Source organism: Falco cherrug, chromosome 5 (genome assembly GCF_023634085.1).
Source record: "Falco cherrug isolate bFalChe1 chromosome 5, bFalChe1.pri, whole genome shotgun sequence".
Taxonomy (NCBI): domain Eukaryota; kingdom Metazoa; phylum Chordata; class Aves; order Falconiformes; family Falconidae; genus Falco; species Falco cherrug.
Window position 1 is genome coordinate 3,519,810 of NC_073701.1, and position 20,352 is coordinate 3,540,161.

A 20,352-nucleotide genomic window follows, 5' to 3' on the forward strand; every position below is an offset into this window, starting at 1 on the left:
AGCTTTTTAGCAGGATTTTGGATAAAGAACTTAATTTTTCTTTTGATATTTTCATACTTTTGTTAAAGCTGTAGTTCTAGCCCACGATTTGGAGATCACTGAAGTCTAGAGACTGTGGATGGACTTGAAGGTGGAAAAAGGAGAAGGATGGGAAGGAAGGAGAAAAAAAAAAGCCATTCTAAAAAAACCTTCTTTAGTACTGCACTTAAACTTAAAATATAGAATAGCCCATGTTTCTGTTAGACATTCTTTAAGGTCTGCAGAGAGGAAGGGTTTAATGTCACAGAGTTAGTGCAACACATAGATGAAGGTAAAAAAGGAGATGTGGACTATCTTCTCAGCCGTCTCTTTTTTTATGGAAAAACTGTGCAGCTCTATCACCTTAAGTAAACCCACTTCAGAAAGATTTTGTTAAGCTGTAGGCATAAGTATAGAAAATGTTGGTTATGGTCTGGGGCCTTAAGTGGTTGTTGGAGGGAAGTTGAAATTAATTTGGAGTCCTTCAATAAAGTGGCATAACATACTAGTTCTCAGGAGTGTCTCCTGAGAGTGTTACAATGAAACTGTTGCTTTAAGGTTGAGTTGTGTATTTTGCAGACTATTGTGCTACCTCCGTACACATTTCTAAAAAGGTTTTCTGTTTGCTTGCAGCTACATCCTCATAAGCTATTCAGTATGAGAATGAAAAGCCTGAAGCAGGTAGCAAGTGAGATGGGAGATATTGGGAGAATATTGGGGAAAATAGGGAGAGCATGAAGCGGGGAATTGATTTTGTACATGGCTTTTTGTAGTCCAAACCATATTAGCGTGTTCTCTGTGCAGAGATTACCATTCCCCTGTTGGCCCAGAAAGACCTGTTGCCTGAGGAAAAGTAAATGTTGATGGGTAGATAACTAGACGAGATGTCAAAAAGACCTGGATCCTTGTGTTCTCTAAATAGCACAGAGCAAATACCTTCTTGGGGCTTTAGCTTCTTTCCTGATACGATGTGAAAGATGCTGCATGCTGTGCTTGCAAATCACTTCACCTTCTGTGGAAAGAAGAGCTAAGCATGTATGAGGGAACCCCTTTTTATAGCAAATAAGCAAATTATCCCTTTGTCTGATGTTACCTTTTGTTTGCATGCAAAGGAGTGCAAGGATATTTTTGTAGTATGCCATCATGGATTGGGTGGTCTTTGCTTTCTGCTGGAAAGAAACCCTGAAGCAGGACCTAAGATAATAAAATGCCGTGGCTTTGAAGCTTTGTTTGTATTGATGGCAAGTAGAGCTGAGCCTCAACACACTGATTTAGAGATGGAGTACTTACAAGCTTGCAAAATGCTAATTTGGGAGATAGAGCAGGCTTCTCTCCTTAGAGAAGCACCATTTCTGGATGTGGTATCTTCCACTTGCTTTATGCTCTAGGAAGGTCTCTTCACTGCAGTCATCAGGCAGCTAAGTAAAGCCCCAGTTTTGTTGTCTTAGTACACCCAGTATAAATTTCAAGGAAATTGTGGGGCCTGTATTTTGTTCTAGAAGTTCTTTTTATCCAGAGGGATAGGGAAATATGAACATTATAATTCAAATCAGCAAAAAAAGCGGTATTTTTTCCCCTCAGACTGTTGCACTGATGATTCATTCACTCACTCAGTTTTCCATCATATCCCACTACTAGCTGATAATAAAAGGGTTGGAGAAGAGAGAAGTTTTTCCTGATTAAGGGAAAAATCACTAGTGATGACAATAAGGAAAAGGAAACCTAGAAGCCCCTGAGTTTTGCTGCTTATTCTTCCTGCATGAATTGTAATGGGCATAGAACAGCTTTCCTTATCTGAAGAAATAGGGGTTGTGTAGCTGATGGTGAAGGTGTGGTGCACTGTAGGATTGCCTTATCACTTGTGTAACTATTTCCATATACATAGACAGGGATATAGGAGAAGGAGGTTTATTTTATGCCTGTCTTACAGAAGAAAGGAGGGAAATGTACAGTTCAGGCAAAAGAGAATCAGGTCCATAGATAAGGTTTTCTCTTTGAACACTGGAGGAACAAAATAAAATATTTTCTGGTAGTATAGAGTGGGAACGTCAGGAAGGGGAGTTGGTGCACCTTTGCACAGTAAACCCAGCACCTAGGTAGCATGCAATTTCTGCTGTATGGATGGGAAACAGGAGGCCTGAAATGGATGTATAAAGCAATTTTAAATACTGGTAGCACAGCAGTATGTAACAATTGCAGGGGAGTAGGTGTGCTGCTGAGCTCTGGACAGTACAAGAGCAATGACCTGTGGTGGTCTGGGGAAGAAGCAATGGAGTGTGCTCTTGAGGGACTGTACCTCTTATCTCTTCAGATGAAGAATTGAACAAGGAGGACAGTGCTCAGGAAGACAATCCAACTGTCAATAACAGTGTAAATTGAGAAGGTAAGCGCCTGTTCTATGGAGCAGTCAGTGGTAATGACCCAGCAGGCAAGCTGGCCAGGATCCCTTGGAGTTGAAGGCTCAGAGCTATTCCTGTGTAATGTAAAAAAACCTTCTCAACAGAGGTATTGGGGGGGATTGTGCCGTGAATGCAGAATACCTTTCCACTGTGCAGGAGTTTCAGGAGCAGAGTTAACAGCTCTCAGGCTGTAGTTAAGGGCAGAGTGAGTCTTGCATTTTTACCATCCTTGGAAATAAGCCCAGCAGAGCCTATGGACTTGGAAGGATGTGTGTTTTGGAGATCATTTGGGTTTAGAAAAATTAAAGTAAAAAAATAATCCCAGTCAGAGTGAGATAAAAATACTGGTCAGGTGGCAGTCCTTGCTGAAGTGCTGGCTTCTGGTCTTCTTACGCTACTTGTTGAGAGATCTCTGCAAGTGGGCTTCTAGTCCCCCAGTGTGTGCAATTGAAGCGCTTAAGCGAGGAGCAAGAGTTGATGTGACCAAGAGGAAGCTTTGCCAAGAGGAAGCTTGGTTTGGAGAGATTGCTTGTCCACAAAACGTAGTCGGTCTGTCCTCCGTTGTTTCTGGTGGAAGACAGTGTTCTCTCTGTATGTGTCCGTCTCTAAAATCCTTGACATCTGCTGGAAAGGCAGCACAGCAATTCAAGCAGTCAGGAGGATTTCTGGGGAGCATCAGGGACAACTTCTTCACGCAGGCCTCCGCGTGCACCACCGAGGGCTGGTGTGCAGCTGTACCTGCTGCTCACTGACAGGGGAGGGCTGCATGGGGATGTGGGCATGAGTGGCTGCCTTGGCTGTGATAATCGAGAAACAAGTCCAGATCCTGAGAGGCGTGAGGAAGCATCAGAGCACAGGCCCTGTGGAGAGCAGATTTCCACTTACCCAGGAAGATGGTAGGCAGGATCTCATGGGAGACGGTTCCGAAGAGCAGTGGAGCTCAAGGGAGCCATCAGGCCTTTTGGGGAGACCTTTCACCAAGCCTGAGCACAGGCCACCCCCATAGTCAGGAAAACAGGCAGGCAAGTCAGGAAATGAGCTTGGCTAAGCAGGGAGCTCCTGGCAGGGCTGCGGTGGGAAAATTGCTTCTACTAGATGTGGAAGCAGGGGCAGGCTGCAATGGAGGAATGCAGGAACACTGCCTGGGCAGCAGGCATGGTGTCAGGAAAGCCAAGGCTCAGGGCGGCTTGGAGCCACTATGGGATGACCAGGACAATGAGAGCAGCTTCTGCTGCTAGGTTATCTGTAAAAGGAATAATGAGGAAAATGTGGGCCTGTTGCTGAACAGGGGATTGATTTAGTGATATCTGATGCTGATGAAGTATAGGCTAGATGAGCAGACAGTGAGGTGGCCTGAAAATTGTCTGAATGGCTGAGATCAGAGTGTTGGGAGCACATGTATGAATTCTAGTTGGAGGCCAGTATCCAGTGGTGTACCCCAGGGGTCAATACTGCGTCCGGTCCTCTTTAACATCTTCATTAATTGTCTGAATGATGGGGCACAGTAGGCCTTCAGCAAGTTTGCTGATGATAGAAAACTGGGAGGAGTGGCTAACACACTGAAGAGATGTGTTGCCATCCAGAGGGACCTTGACCAGCTGGAGAAACGTGCTGGCAGGAACCTCATGCAGTCCAAAAAAAGGAAATGCAAAATCCTGCACTTGGGGAGGAATAATGTCACACACTGGAATATACTGGGGACCAATCAGTGGGAAAAGCTGCTTTTCAGTAAAGGACCTGGGAGTCCTGGAGGACAAGAAGAGCATGAGCCAGCAGTGTGCCCTTGCAGCAAAGGCAGCTATTGGTATCCCAGGCTGCATTAAGAGGAGTGTTGCCAGCAGTGTGAGGGATGTGGTCCTTCTCCTCTACTCGGCACTGGTGAGGCCATACCTGGAGTCCTGTTCTGGGCTCCCCAGTACGAGGGAGACATGGACCTACTGGAGAGAATCCAGGAAAGGGCCATGGAGATGATTAAGGGACTGGACATGGTCCTGAGCAGCCTGCTGTAGTTGAGCCTGCTTGAGCAGGAGCATAGGACAAGATAACTTCTAAGGTTTCCTTCCAACCTCAACCATTGTGTGATTGTATGATAACCTTTCCTCATGTGAGAGAGCTGGCACAGTTCAGTCGGCAGAAGAGAAGGCTTGGGGGAATCTCATCCATGTGTATAAATACCTGATGGGAGCAAACGAAGAAGAGGGAGCCAGACTCTTCTGGCTCCAGAGGTTGCCCAGTGACAGGACAAGACACAATGGACACCATCCAAAACATAAGAGGATCCATCTGAACATCAGAAAACACTTTTTTGCTGCAAGGGTGACTGAGCACTGGAACAAATTGCCCAGAGAGGCTGTGGAGTCTCCATCCTTGGAGATACCCAAAAGCTGTCTGGACATCATCCTGGGCAGCCTTCTCTAGGTTCGTCTGCTTGAGCAATGGGGTTGGACAAGATGACTTCCAGAGGCTTCTTCCAATGTCAATCTGTGTCTCTGATATCAGATTCAGATAAGGCTGAGATACTGAGTGCTACATTTGCTTCTATCTTGACAGTCTCTGTGGCATTTTTGCTTAGAGGCAGGTTCAGAGCAGAGAGGATCTGTTAGCAATGGAAGAGGATCAGGTCAGGGATTTCTGGAGAAATCTTGGCCCAAACCACTCCATGGGATCTGATAAAAGGGCTGCCACAAGAGCTGGCAGATGTCATTGAGAGGATGTTGTCACCTTCAGAAGTTGTGTTGGGGAAGATCTGTGACAAATGAAAGAAGGGAAGCATTGCAGCTATCTTTCAAAAAGGCTAACAGCTTCATCTGTGGAACTACAGGTCAGTCAGGCTCACTTTAATCCCTGGGAGAATCATGGGGCAGGTCTTCTTGGAATGTGTTTCTGGTCACAGAAGAAAGACGGTGACTTGAGAGTAAGTGTAAATCGCAATTGACCAAGTTGACACCCTTTTTTTGCATGAAATGACTAGATTTGCAGACAAGGGGAGAACAATGGGTGTCATACCTTGACTTTAGCAAGGCTTTTTATGCAGTGTCCCTAGCATTGTTGGAGTCCTAAATTGGGATGTCCTAGTCTGGATGAATGTCTGCCTACATGGGTAGAAATCTTGCTAGATTGTGAAGCCTGCAGGCAGTGGTTAATGGGTTACAGTCCACATGGATGCTGGTGGCAGTGGAGGAATGTAGAGGTTTGTTAGTTGGGGGTTTTTGTGTGGCCTAGGCAAGGGACAGAAAACAGTGTCATTGGGTTTATAGACAACAGCAAAACATGGAGTGCAGTCATTCAGTATGAAGGCAGGATTGTCGTTCAGAGGGAGCGGGAGGGGTAGAGGCCTGCATGAACCTTGTGAAATTCTGCAGGGGCCGTGCAGGGTCCTGTACCTGGATGAACCAACACCCTGCACTTGTGCAGGCTGGGGACTGACTGGCAGGGGAGCAGCTCTGCTGAAAGGTACCTGGGAATGCTATGGACGTACAGTGCATCAGCAGTGCTCCCTGGCAGCAAAGGCAGCTGATAGCATCCTAGGCTGTTTTAAGGCATGCTTAAGCCAGTGCATTAAGGAAGTGGTTATTTTCCATTACTTGGCACTTGTAATACTCTGTCACCTAACATCTGGTTTGTGACCCACCCAGTGCTGGAGAAGTGCTGCTAGATTTGAGCAGGTACAGCAGAACGCCACCAATGTGGTCAGGGGCTGGAGCGCAGTTTCTCTGAGGAGAACCTGAAGAGACTGAGCTTGTTCAACCCCAGAGAAGAGCAGGTTTTCAGGGTACCGAACAGCAGCTGCCAATACCTGTGGGAATATAAGAAAGAAGGCTGGGCCAGAATGTTTGCTGAGGTGTATTAGCAGGTTATCAAGGTGATAGTCCTAAACTGAAGTAGGGGAAGTTCCATGTGGATACGAGGAGAAAGCTTTCTGCCTCTAAGCATAACTAATCACTAGGACAGGCTGCATGGAGTCATTGTGGAGTTCCTACCCTTGGAGGTTTTTAAGACCTGCCTGCAGAAAGTCCTGAGTAACCTGTCTAGAACTGAATGTTGACCTTTCATGGAGGAGGGTGTTCAGTTAGAGACTTCCTGGGCTCCCTACCCCAGTGAACCTGAGTGATTGTGTGTCTTAGAAATTGTAGCTGGTGACTCGTCTCTAAGCAATGACTGATACCACTGAGAAGCTAAGCAGCGAGATACACTCTGGAGGAGTGCAACTCTCCTGTGATCTCTTTTTCAGAACCCTCTGTCATGCAGAACAGCACCCTGACATCCAGGTGTTAACTATGGTGCAACTGAGGGAGGTGAATACCTGTTCTGTGGTGGGGAGGTGTCCTGGAGGAAAGGTGTTGGCTTTCTGGTGTTAGCTGATGATGTTGGCAACATGTTGAGTTGTAGCTAGTAACTCACTTTTATGCAATAGCCAGTACCTTGAAACTGAGCAAGGCAGGGGACTGTAGTTGTCTCTGATCTCTTTTCAAACATTTCTGGGAAGGAGAACAGCAGCTTGCTGGCCAAGCATGCAGATGACAATGGTATAAATGAAGGAGGTAAGTGCTTGTGCTATGGAGCACTCTGTTCGTTGTGACTTTTGCCTTAACGCTTCTTGATGTGAAGTTACGGCTGGCACCATGGGTGCTGAGTGCTTTCTGTGCTTGACCTTTGCAGGATCTGGAAGGGATTATGAGGACGGTGTGGAGTCAGGTATAGAGGAGGGAGGGGAGGTGTTGTATGATTGTCCCGTGGGTGTGGGGGATGTTCGTCAGGGTTATTATGGATGCTAAACAAATGGCCCAGCTCTCATTCAGATTATTCTGAATAATCTGAAGATTATTGAAAAGAGAAGGGGAATTGTTGTGAGCTCCAGGATTGTCTGAGTATTGCCTGTTGTTCTTGCAGAAGTGACCCAGGATGCAGAAGGTGGAAATGGGGAGCAGCTGAGCAACCCTCCCTGCTGCAGTACAGAAGGTATGTGAGGGTGAAGCTCCCTGTGTCTCGGACGAGTGTGCAGACTGGCACAGAGGCCAGGAGTGGCAGTGCTGGGTTGGGCTGTGTATGACCCTGACCCCTTTTTGCTCAAGTAGAAAACAGAGAGAGAGTTATTAGGAGAGAAGGGGCATGTGTGTGTTGGGCACGTGTGTGTGATGTGTGCTAGGAAATCAGATGTTTGTGATGGGAGTGTTCAGAAGACTTGACAATTTAACTAGTTTAAAACTGTAGGATTAAATGTTACTAATATCCGTTAATAATACACCTTTTGCTCATGCTTGCACTTTCACTTTATTCCATGGCTTAACAAGTGATAAAGGCTTATAGTGGCTGAGCTGTCGGTAAGGCGGTATGTTTTTGGTCAGTAGATTTCTGAACTGCATTTCTACCTTGTTAATTATGAATGCTGTTGAACACCGTGTCAAACTAGAGAGATATTGTGTAACGCTGAAGGTTGGGGTTTTTTATTGCTTAGGTGGGCAGCTGTGTTTTCTTTGGTCACAAAGAATGCAGAGTTTACTTATTTTGTGGGTTTTTTTTCCTGTGGCTTGTTGTTTCTTAAACCTACACGGAGGGAAAGCTCTTCTAAATAAACGGATCAGTGTGCCTGAGGGTTGACACATGGAATGAGAAAACCGATTACCCTGTATGAGAGAATAGTCATCAACACTACATCTTATGGGGTACATCAACATGGAGAGTGTCAAAACTCAGATTAGTCCTGTCCCAAATCTGGTAACAGAAGAATGTAAGGGCTGTCCTTTAATGAACTGCACAGACAAGGGCTTACATTGGTTTATCATCCATCCAGACCAGAATACTGTTTCTGCAGTGTTTTCCTGGAGTACAGAAAGACTGTGGAATGCTAACTTGTTTCACTTTTGTTACCAATTAGTTTCACACTGTGATTCCCAAGAAGTGTTAAAGATCATAGGTTGGGAGCTGAGATCACTCTAAATCTGGCAAAGAACACAAAAAGGTCAAGCCCTCACCCAGAGAGCTGTTACTGTACCATTAAGTTTGGCATCCAGAGCACGTGGTAGTACTGCAGAAAATCCTGCTGAACACTTACCTGTAGAAAATCCAAAGCTGCCATCTGTGAAACAGGAAGGTTCCAGGCAGAATAGTTGAAGCTGTAGCGTAGTGCTGTATCTCAGAGTCTTTGGTCTTTGTGACAGCCAGGTGGTGGAGACAGAAGTAATTTCCTCAACCTAGCAGATTCAGTGGCAGCATGCCATCAATAGTTGTGAATTTCTTGTTACCAAGGGATGTAGTTGAAGTACATGACCTGCTTAGAAAGAATTTCACTGGAGTTGTGTAAGATTTTTTTTTGTCTTAGAAGTAAAACTGTCAGTAAATATGTAATAAAACTTTCTCATTACTGGTGTGTCTGCAAAGCTTGCACAGATTAAGATGATACCAAGAACCATTGCTGAACTTTGAATCCAAAGAGGGCAATCGACTTACCTGAGTTTGAGAGACTTCCTGTAAGTTACCATAGTTCAAGCATGCTTTACTCTGACTCTTGGGAGCTGTCTTTCCTGTGGATGGGTAAAGATTGTTCCACGTAGATGATAATTTGTAGGATGTCTAGAGCCAATCTGGCCACTTACTCTCAATAAAAACAGAGGTCTTGCTCTTTGGACCAGCTCTGGTGTTTATTGCACGCCTCTGTGAGCCAGTTTAACTACCTCATGTAGCCAGAAACTGGGCCAGCAGAAAAATTATATTGGTTTTCTGCTGGACTAATAGGTTAAATCTGATCATAAAGGGCTTTAATAATATAATAATAACTGGGCTGACATACTGGAGGGGATGGAATGCTGGTCAGTGGTGGATTCAAAGGGAGAAAGAAGGACAGGAGACAGGGAAAAGGAGCTGTGGGGTGGAGAGGGCTGTTTCAGTGATAGCAGGACAGGCAGAGATGTGTGGGTGAAACATGTGTTGCATGAAGCTGTCACTTTCTCATACTGTAAAGCTTTGCTGTGCCTTGAGCATGCTGTAGAACAGCCATAGTTTAACTGAGGATGGGCATGAACTGGTTTTGTAGAGCTGAAGCCTTTTACAATGCTGGCTGTTCTGTGTAGAACTTTGCTAGTTTAAAAGTAGTCAACAAATAAAACATCTGTGAAGGAGCAAAGTTTTGAAGGATGTGAAGTTAGGTCAGCTATAGCATAAAAACTGGGTGAGGGAAGAAAGGAATGGACAGAAAAAAATGTTTTGCTATTTGTGAAATAAGATGGGTGACTGCGTCGCGTCTACAGCTTCCTCAAAGTAGGCAGCGGAGGGGGAGGCACTGATCTCTCTCTGGTGACCACTGATAGGGCTTGAGGAAATGGAATGAAGCTGCATCAGGGGAAGCTGAGGCTGGACATTAGAAAAAGGCTCTTCACTGAGAGGGTGGTTGGTCGCTGGAACAGGTTCCCCAGGGAAGTGTCATGGCACCAAGCCTGTCAGAGTTCAAGGAGCGTCTGGATGATGCTCTTGGTCATGTGGTTTAGTTTTTGGTAGTCCTGAGAGGAGCAGGGAGTTAGATTTGGTGGTCCCTGTGGGTCCCTTCCAACATGAGATGTTCTATGAAAGGTTTTGTTTCCAAATTTATTAACTGGGTCATCAGAAACTTCTTGTTTTGAGTTGTTTTATCTGATGTAAATGTTTTTTTTTTTAAAAAAAAAGATTTAGAAAGCTTTTAGAAAGTGGGTACTAAAAGCCAGTGTGTATCAAAACATATTTGTTTGGTAAGAAATGAAATGTGCAGATTGGCTGAAAACAATTTTCCATTCTTCAAAAGAGAAGGAAAAAATATTGGTTTGTCTGTCATATAGGCCTTAGTTAAGTGGTATAACAATGGACATTTCATACTGGTTTCTGCTTTTTTGTCATAGATCAGTGGTCTCCAAACATTTTTGGTTGTGCACCCCATCAGTAAAATATTATCAGTAAAATACACACCCAATTTATGTGTATTTATTTATAAATTATATACATGTGCTACCATACTCAACTATTACATTGATTTTATATATATATATATATATATTCATGCACAAAACCAGAAATTAAAAAAGGATAAGACTGAAGTATACAGTATTTTAATTTTTAAATTTTATTAATGGTGAAAAAATATTGTCTTCCTGCACCATAATGGATTGCCTTGTGCACACCCCACTTTGGAGATGACAGATGCAGATAATCCATTTAAAGATTCTCAGAATGCACAGGAATGTGGAAGCTAGTGTGTGTCACCTTACTGCTGCGGAGTTTTCTGTGGTGCCAGGTTTGATTCTTCTGTTCGATTACCAGCCAAACAATCATATTCAGATATTTGCCAAAGACAATGTTGAAAAGGGAAAAACAATCTCCAAATGTGAGAAAACATGGATGAGTGGAAGGGTGGGAGGGAGTTAGGACTGAGCGTAAGAAATATGACTCTGTGATGCAGGCAAAACAGCCACAAAAGAAGGAAACAGACTTGACACAGGACGGTATAGCTGGAGGGAAGTTGTGGTGTCTTGTAATAGCAGAGTCAGATCTGGTTAGTTGCCAAGGCGTTATAGTGAAGACCAAATTAATTAAGTCTGTATTATTTGTGGCCTATGTGATAAGCTGCTTTGCAAGGGCTACTTACTTGGCTAAACTGTACTCATGTCATGCTTGAAGAAACCATTATGTTATATCATGTCGAGACATCAGATGTAGCTGTGCATCCTTTGGTGCTGTTTGCAAGCTGTGTGGGGACACAGCATTCTGCATGTTCTGTGGGGAGTGTGAAACCTGATGCTTATCACCACAGCTATAAAATGAGACGAAAACACTAATTTCATGTTCAGGCCCTCTCACTGCATAGACACAAGCAAATAGCAGCCCGCACCCTGGCTGGCTTCTCAATCGCATTCTTTAGTCTCGTCATCAAGCTGGCATAAGTCAGCTGGAGATAAAGCAGTAAATCTGCTTGGATTTTAAGGAAACAAATCATAAAAATACTTCAGGCCTATCCAGGAACCTTGTGAGAACCACACTAAGGGACATCTTTCTTTTTCTCATTGTCTGCAGAGATGAGTAGCATGTGTAAGTCATATGCTGCTCTCCTAGATTGTCTCTTGGTATCTTATCCTAGGTTGGAATGATGCTTGAGCTGGACACTAGTGGAAGGGAGAGGTAGTGCTGTCAAAATAAGAGCAAAGACTGAATGACACAGTACCTTGGCACATCCAGTTGCTTCCCCTTACGCTGTTGCTTTGCGCACCAAGATGGAAACACTGATGTAAGCGGGCCTTGCGTATGCTTTACTGGAAATAAGCCTGGTTAGAGGTTGATGCATGCTGCATGCAGTGAGTTAGGTTGGGCATGTGATCTTGAACTTCCTGGATTCTAACTTCCTGCACTATAACTTCTCTTTGCCTTCAGTTTCCTTGTTTGTTAAAGAAGAGCTCTATTTGCAGTCCTCAAAAGAGAACTCCAAAAGCACTTGGCATTACTGTGTGAAAGAAATAGCAGCAGCAGCATCACATGCATGTGTGATGCACAGCTAATACTAACATTATAGGCCTGAACCTTTGTGTAAAAGTGGTGTCTTAAGTGCCTAGTGATGTGACCCAAAGACATGGAGTCAAAACAGCCTCATGGGTTATCAACTGCTTATCAGGTGGCTGGCAGTAAGTGTTAAATATTCTTAATCTGCTCCAATTGCAGAGGAATGTGTCTACCACCATTTAGGTAAAATGGCTAGTGGCTATCATACCATGGGCTGTGTAGCGGCTGTAATTGCTTATTTTGGATCATGTGACAATGTCTTAATTAATCTTCACACTTTATAAGTATTTAAAGCCTGCAGTATTCTTGTATAGCTAGTTCAATTTCTAGAAGACATAATAATTTACCTGTGTGCTTTTCTTTTTCTTTTGCTTCACATCTTAAATCATAAACAAATGATCATAAGCAATGGAAGAGAAGCGGTAGGATTCAGCGGAGAAGGAGCTGCTGTCTTTTCTCTTGGAGAATTTCCACGAGCACTGAAGTCCACCCATAAAGTACATCCATAAAGAAGGGCTTTGAAGACTAGCTGAGCTGTTTCCAACGCCTGTTTTTCTGAGAGGGGACAGCCTCCATTTCTACTGTCACTGCATGAATATAAATAGGCCAAATCATGGACAAAATCTTTTGTGTTATTTTGTATCTGGTTTTAACAGTGTTCTACTAACATGAAATGTAAGAACTAAGGTGTTTTTTATAACTGGTTTTTAGAGATTAACAAAGTCATATCCATTTGCATGAATGTGGATAAATAGAAAACTAATCAGCTTTTTATGCAATTTTGGATCAGTAGTGTAGTCAGAAGACTGTTCATCCTGCAGCAGTTTTGAAGTTTCCATTTGCTAGTCTCAGTTCTCCAGTAGGAACTCGGTGCTCCAGACAAATATTCTCCAAGATAACTAATCTCCTGGAGATGGCAGAAGAGTGGCACACTGATCGTCTGATGGTGGTTGACTTTGTGGTAGAGCTACAGTTCAGTTTGTTGTTGCATTGGAACAGAGCTGCTTCTATTAGCAGTGGTTTGGGGGTTTTCCTGAAATTTCTAATATTTTTTGCACTTTTAGGGTGTGGGGGGGTTTATGCCTTATCTTTTGCTTCACATTGTGCTAAAAGAATGTCAATCTACCCATTTCTAAAGAATAATGATATATTTTTAGGTTGCTTGTGACTGGAAGACAAACTTGAAAACTGAGGTCATATATACACTGAACTTCAAAAAGAATCAAGAATACCATGTATTAATGTTTTCAGAACATCAGGCTATAAAGTCTGTTTTGTGACTCCTGCATGCTGATTGCTTATGAAAGCTGAGAGCCATTTCAGTTGATTTTGAACTTGGTATGTGTAAAGAATCATGAAGGTTTGACAATGATAACCAGAGATCAGAAACTCCCCCTTCACTCTTGTTTCAACTTATGCCTCTCTTGTTCACCCACCAGCCACTACTATGAAGAACATGTTTCCATCTTCTTGATGATCAGCTTTTGTAGGTACAGGAATGCTGTAGGTACCCTCTCAAAGCCTACTTTTCTCCAGGCTTGAACAAATACAGTGCCTTCAACTTCCCCTCACAGTACAATGCTCTGACCATCTTGGTAGCCCTTCACAGAACCTGCTCCAATTTTATTGATATGTGTCTTCCTGAAGGGGTCCAAAAGTAGATGCAATATTCTAAATGCAGTCTGGTGTGTGCTGAGTAGAGTGGTATAATCACTACCCACAATCTGCTGGCTACGTTCCTGGTAATACAGCCCAGGATGCTGTTGACTGCCTTTGCTGCCAGGAAACACTGCTGGCTCATGTTTGGCTTGCTGCTTACTGAGATCCTCCTCCTTCTTTTTAGCAGAACTGCTGCCCTGCCAGCCAGACCCTAGCTTGTATCATTGCAAGTGGTTCCTCTTCCCAGAGCTTTACATTTGTCCTTATTTAATTTACCTGTCTAGGTCTCTCTGACAGCCTGGCCCTTTAGCATGTTGACTGATTTTCCCATCTGGTGTCACCTGCAAACTCAACAAGACTGCACTTTATCTCCTCCTCCGGACCACTGGTGGAGATATTAGACCAGCTCCTGCATAGACCCTTGTAGTACTCTGCTTGCCTCAGCCATCCAGGTAGAATACAACCTGTTAGCCGCCATCGTCTCAGCCCAATCATCCACCCAGTTCTTTACTTGTAGGGGAGTGAAGACAGTGGGTTGACTGACATTGGTATTATGCAGCTGTGGCTTTGCTTTGACGATGTGCAGCTGTGATCCTACAGCAAAGTGGTTAAATAGCTCTGAGGAGTGTGAGAAAAAATACCCAGATGAAGCAGAGACAAGGAGGAGTGTGGTCTGGCCTCTGGAGGATGGAGAAACAGCATGGACAGTAAAGTTCAACCAATGGTAAAGCTTTTTGCTGCTTACTATATTATTTGTGTTGCATTATTTCCTGACCGCTGTAACTCAGTTGCAACATTTACCTATCTATAGAATCATAGAATGGTTTGGGTTGGAAGGGATCTTTGAAGATTGTCTAGTCCAACCCCCCTGCCATGGACAAGAACATCTTTTGCTAGGTCAGGTTGTTCAAAGCCCTGTCCATCCTGACCTTGAACACTCCCAATGATGGGGCATCCACAGCTTTTCTGGGCTCCCTGTTCCAGTGTCTCACCACCCTTGCTGTAGAAAATGTCATCCTTATGTCCAACCTAAATCTATCCTATTTCAGTTTAGGACCGTTGCCCCTTGTCCTGTCACTACTGGTCTTGGTAGTTGACTTTCTCTGTCTTATAAGCCTCCTTTATGTATTGGAAGGCTATAATAAGGTCTCCCCGAAGCCTTCTTTTCTCCAGGCTGAACAACTCTCTCAGCTTGTCTTCATAGGAGAAGTGTTCCATCCCAATGATCATCTTCATGGCCTCCTCTGGACCCCTCTAACAGGTCCGTGTATTACTTGTGTTGTGATGATACTCCAGGTAGTCTCACAAGAGCAGAGTTGAGTGAAATAGTCACCTCCCTTGACCTGCTGGCCACGTTTCTTTTGATGCACCCCAGGATAAAATTTGTCTGCAAGTGCACATCACCAGCTCATATCTAATTTTTTTTGTCCAACAGTATATATCAAAGTCCTCTTACAGAAGGCTGCTTTCAATCCATTCATCCCCCACCCCGTACTGATACTGGGGGTTGCCCTGACCCATGTGCAAGAGTTTGCACTTAGCCTTGTTGAACTTCATAAGGTGCACATGGGTTCACTTTTCAGGCCTGTCGAGGTCCCTCTGGATGGCATCCCCTCCCTCGAGTGTATCAACAGCACCGCTCAGCTTGGTGCCATCTGTGAACTTGCTAAGAGTGCATTTGATCCCATTATCTATGTCATTGCTGAAGATACTAGATCGTATTGGTCCCAGTGCAGACCCTTAAGGGACCTCACTTACTACTAGTTTCTACTTGGACATTGAGCCGTTGACTGCAATTGGACGTGGCCATCCAGCCAATTCCTTGTCCACCCAACAGTTCATCTAGTTCACCCATTCAAGCCATAATGTTTTAACTTGAATACAGAAACACTGTGGGAGACTGTGTCAAAGTTTTTCTAAAGACAAGGTGTAAAAATACTGCTTTCCCCTCATCCATAAATCTACTAGAAGATTATCATCATTGTAGAAGACAGTTGGGTTAGTTAGGAATGTTTTACCCTTACTTAAACGTATGTTGACTGTTCCCAACCGCTTTCTCCTTCATGAGCCCAGAAATGTGTCCCAAGAGGACCAGCTCCAAGATTCTTCCAGGGATGAAAGTGACACTGACCAGCCTGTAGGTCCCCAGGTTGACCTTTTGGTGCTTTTTAAAAATAGATAGCTTTGTAGCTTTTCTAGTCTAGTCGGGGACTTCCTCAATCTTCATGACCTTTTAAAGGTGATAGCACTCAGTGACATCAGCCAGCTCCTCTGGCACCCTTGAACATGTCTGTTCAAGTTCCATGAACTGGTGCGGATCAAGTTTTGCCAAGTAATCCCTGAATTCTGGTAGTTTTTTTCTTGAGCCCTTTGACAAAGCACAGAGCCTGTGAGACTTTGGTAATGAAGACTGAGGCAAGGAACACATCAAGTAACTAAGCCTTCTCTATCTGATATCCTTAAATCACCCCGCTGTTCAGTAATGGGCCTGTAAATTCCTTCTTTTTAATGTAGAAGGTGATACAGCTCTTGTTGCCCTTGATGTTCTTTGCAAGTCTAAATACAGCTGAGCCTTGGCTTTCCTGACACCATGCCTGCTGCCCAGGCAGTGTTCCTGCATTCCTCCATTGCAGCCTGCCCCTGCTTCCACATCTAGTAGAAGCAATTTTCCCACCGCAGCCCTGCCAGGAGCTCCCTGCTTAGCCAAGCTCATTTCCTGACTTGCCTGCCTGTTTTCCTGACTATGGGGGTGGCCTGTGCTCAGGCTTGGTGAAAGGTCTCCCCAAAAGGCCTGATGGCTCCCTTGAGCTCCACTGCTCTTCGGAACCGTCTCCCATGAGATCCTGCCTACCATCTTCCTGGGTAAGTGGAAATCTGCTCTCCACAGGGCCTGTGCTCTGATGCTTCCTCACGCCTCTCAGGATCTGGACTTGTTTCTCGATTATCACAGCCAAGGCAGCCACTCATGCCCACATCCCCATGCAGCCCTCCCCTGTCAGTGAGCAGCAGGTACAGCTGCACACCAGCCCTCGGTGGTGCACGCGGAGGCCTGCGTGAAGAAGTTGTCCCTGATGCTGCCCAGAAATCCTCCTGACTGCTTGAATTGCTGTGCTGCCTTTCCAGCAGATGTCAGAAGTTTCTCCGTCTGTGCCGGAGTCTGTCAGTTAGAGGCTTCTTTGTGCTGTTTGAAGAAGCCTTTACTTCCCTCCTTACAGGTCTGGTGGCTGGTAGCATGCTTCAACCATGTCATCGTCCCTGCTGGCCTTTCCTGTGATCCTGATGCACGAGCTCTCAGCCAGCCTGTCACCTGCTCTGTATCAAAGCTCCGTACGCTCAAGCTGCTCTGCCCAGAGAGGGCAGCTTCTCTTTTCCTCCCTCTGTGACCTCCCTGCAGAGCTTCTACACACCCACTGCAGTGCTTCCATCACGCAGGTTGGCTCACCCAGTCTCAGTTATTCCAGCAGTGTTGCGGTTAACTTGTGGAGAATAATTAATTCTTCTTGCTTGCTTTCCATGTTGCATGTATTTATGTATGTAACTTCATGGCTCCTTCTGCCAATTTGTTGGGGTTTTTTTTCTGACATCCATTTTGTTCGTGTCACTTTGTACCCCTTTGGACCCCTATCCACTGCTACATAACTAGTAGTTGTTAACAGTGTGGGAAGGATCACAGGTGACTTATGCCCATACCTTGCCCTGTGTTAGGAATCCAAACCCTACATAAAACTTGAGATCTTTTCTTATCATTACACATACTATTTAAATGTTTACTTCTACTTGCACAATTTCTCCTGGTTTTGCAGCTGCATTGCAGGATTTGTTAGAGCTAGACCACCTTACCTCTGCTGTGTCTGTAAATTTGGTCATTATTTATTTTTTAAAAAATAAGATATAAAAAATTCTGCTGTATTTTTTTTGTAATATATACCTACAGTTTTTATTTAACCTTAAAAGTCAGTAACTGATCCCCAAAATAATCTTTAACCCAAAGTGATTTATTTTATATATAGATATATTTTTAAGTCACAGCTCCTGAGCCAAGTGTCCTTCTCCACTCACCTTCAACAGGTTTATTGGGATGATGCTGTCTACTTCTTAGTAACTTTTACCAAATTTCACACAAAGATGTCCTTTGTTATGTGTATTGTGGTAAGTGAACCTGTACCTTGTTTTCCTGCTTGGACAAAGGCTTGCTTTCTGGTATTAGTTTGAGAAATAATGGTCAAAAAAGAATGATTGTTTGGGTGAACTGGCTGAAATTGCTCCCAGAAACAATACCAATTCATCTAATATGCTGCATTCATCCTGTACATTTTAATACTAAATACTATGCAAAAGTCTCACATAGGGTGTGACTGAAAATTCCTTGGCACCTGATATCACCAACTTTGTTTCCAAAGCAAAAAGCGACAGCCTTCAAAAATAGTAAACAGTTACGACTGACTGACTACAGTTGCCAGAATTCTTCAGCACAAGTCATGAAATTCTGGAGCTTTATCAGAAGTAGAAAAACCCACTTATGTGGCAGGCTGATGTAAGACCAAGAACCACAGTCTCTCCAGTGCCTCACTGCCTGCTTTTACCCACTCACTTTGCACAGTGTCTGCTGTGCATGATAAATTTCTGCCCACTGGTTAGAAGTATAGACCTTGCAGTTTTCAAAGCAAGAGTGAAGCTCGGGGCTTTTTTTGTTGGTATTGTTTCTTCGGGGTTTATGATTAGACGGTTATTTTTTTCATATGAATGTGAAGCCAGACATTTGGGAGAATAAATAGGTCTAATTTCCTGCCAGTTTTGGTGACAGCATTTGCAGTGCCATTCCCATTGTCCCTCTCTCCAAATGTCTCCTGTACAGTAACTAAAGAAGAATAAATATTTTTTTCCATGAAAAAATTGTGTCCAATCTTACCTTGCAGTGAATGCAAAAATAAGCGTTTTCAATAGCAAAGAGTAGAAGCTCACTGGAGATGCAAACAGTTACTTCTGGCTTGTGTATGTCTTGAGTCCAGGAAACGCTGAGTGTATTCCAGGAAGTGAGCCTGCCCTCCAGTAGTCCAGAGTCCCAGCTCATCCTGATGTTGAGACCTGAATGTTGCTAATAATAGAAACTCACAGTGAGTAGAAGCTGCCGCTAAGTACTCGTGCTCACAAGATGCATCCCAGTTGATTCCTTGGTCCTGGCTCCTTCTCTTTGTATTAGCTTGAAACTACTGAAGCAATGCCTGGAGGAGATCTCACTCCTCATTAATCCCAGAATAAATGAGATCAGAGCTCAAGTGCTGGTATGCAACTGATTTTATGGATTTTGGGCATCAAATTCAAACCACAGTTGTGAAGGCAGCTTTGTGTTGTGCTGACACGTATAGGCTAGCTTTCTGTTGTTCACAAACACCCTGTCCTGGATCTAGCTGGGGAGGTTGAAAAGTTACACCATCCTCACGTTATCGTTGGCTGTGTGACTGTTGGGAACAATCTCTGACAAATTACGGCATGAAAGCAGTGTGAGTTGAAAGCGCCTTCATTGGTGCCCAGGACTTAACTTCATATGGAGCTCCACAGGTAGAGTTCGGGGGCCTGGCTTCCAGGAGCAGCACTGCAGCGAAAGCTGGAACATTGACAGGTGGCATGGTTGTCTTTCGAGCAGACTTGTATCTATGCCTTAAAACCAGGGGCTGGTGACACCTGGCAGACTGCAGGGAGGTGATGCGCACTCGGTGTGGCACGCTGCTGCTGCAACACAAGTTTGCAATGCTCTTCAAGCAGTAGCAAGTTAATTTACTAACACCCAAAACAGCAAGGGGGAGGTGAGCTTGTGTGCTCCCGCTGTCTCTGGGTGCAGTTTGAACTCTGACGTAGGTACAAGGACATGAAACATTTCTGTGGACCCTAAAGAGCATGTGAACAAAATTCTGAGGAGTTTTGCCTTGGGGTTGACCTTAAGGGGACTTCCCTCCTTAAAAGGTGGTGAGCAGAGTGGATTGTAGGGCACCATGTGGGCCACTGTGGCTTGACTAGTGCAGTTATGGGAGAAATCATTGTATCCTCTGCCCAAAGAGGTATCTTAAGTTTCTGCTTTGTCAATTTTTATATGAACCAAATATAAAACTTGGGTCAAAATTTGGGTATAATGCAGCTTCTGCTTCATCCCTGATGGATATCTGAGGACAGGCCTGTGAGTCCCATAACTTGTCAATTTTTTCTAGCAGTTAGAGAGACAAACTGTGCCTCTCCACTTAGAAATATCCATTCCTAGCCTTAAAAAACTCAAGTTTCTTTTAAGTTTCTTTCCCATTTAGACTGTGTTTTCCAATTCTATCCTATCTGGTTGTGCTTGCTTGCCGTTCCTCTTCAGTGGGGGATTCAGCGCTCTTGGAGCATGCGTTTTTTGATCCCTGTTTGGTTCCTGGGGCAGAAGAGAGCAGAAAGGTGGACCAGGAAGTGGGAACAGAAGGGAACTGAGCGATGAATGGTAGGTGGAGGTAAGTGCAAATGAGGTCCAGAAATTCTTTTTACAGTACTGCAAAACAGACCGGATTTTAGGGCTCCAAGAGTAAATTCATCACAGAATCATCTGTTGAAATGCTTGCCTTATGCTGCAATAGGTTGTGTCTTTTAGTCCTGGCAGCAGAGGAGAGATGCCTTTCCACTGATACCAGCGTTTCCCTCCTCGTTCTGGTTGGGAATTACATATGCAGAGGGTTTCACTTCTAGTTGCAAGTTCTCAATTTTAAGTAAATGTCAAGCTAAGCTAAACAACTAACTT

At 44.2% G+C, this 20,352-nt stretch overlaps 1 protein-coding gene across 10 annotated transcripts in view; it reads left to right on the top strand.

The window, feature by feature from the left end:
• CD58 (CD58 molecule) overlaps positions 1-20,352 on the top strand; it is a 49,889-nt gene that overhangs the window by 16,902 nt on the left and 12,635 nt on the right. For 4 of the 10 annotated variants that reach the window (XM_027816940.2, XM_027816947.2, XM_027816944.2 and 1 more), the window contains 3 exons: positions 6,890-6,958; positions 7,308-7,376; positions 12,337-18,482. In XM_027816940.2, the coding sequence (XP_027672741.1) occupies positions 6,890-6,958; positions 7,308-7,376; positions 12,337-12,356 (158 nt within the window). In that variant the 3' untranslated portion in view covers positions 12,357-18,482. Of the gene's footprint in view, positions 1-2,329; positions 3,246-6,889; positions 6,959-7,307; positions 7,377-11,514; positions 11,662-12,336; positions 18,483-20,352 lie in introns of those variants that run through there. The other 6 variants (XM_014286795.3, XM_055711968.1, XM_027816941.2 and 3 more) reach the window with 5 other exon arrangements.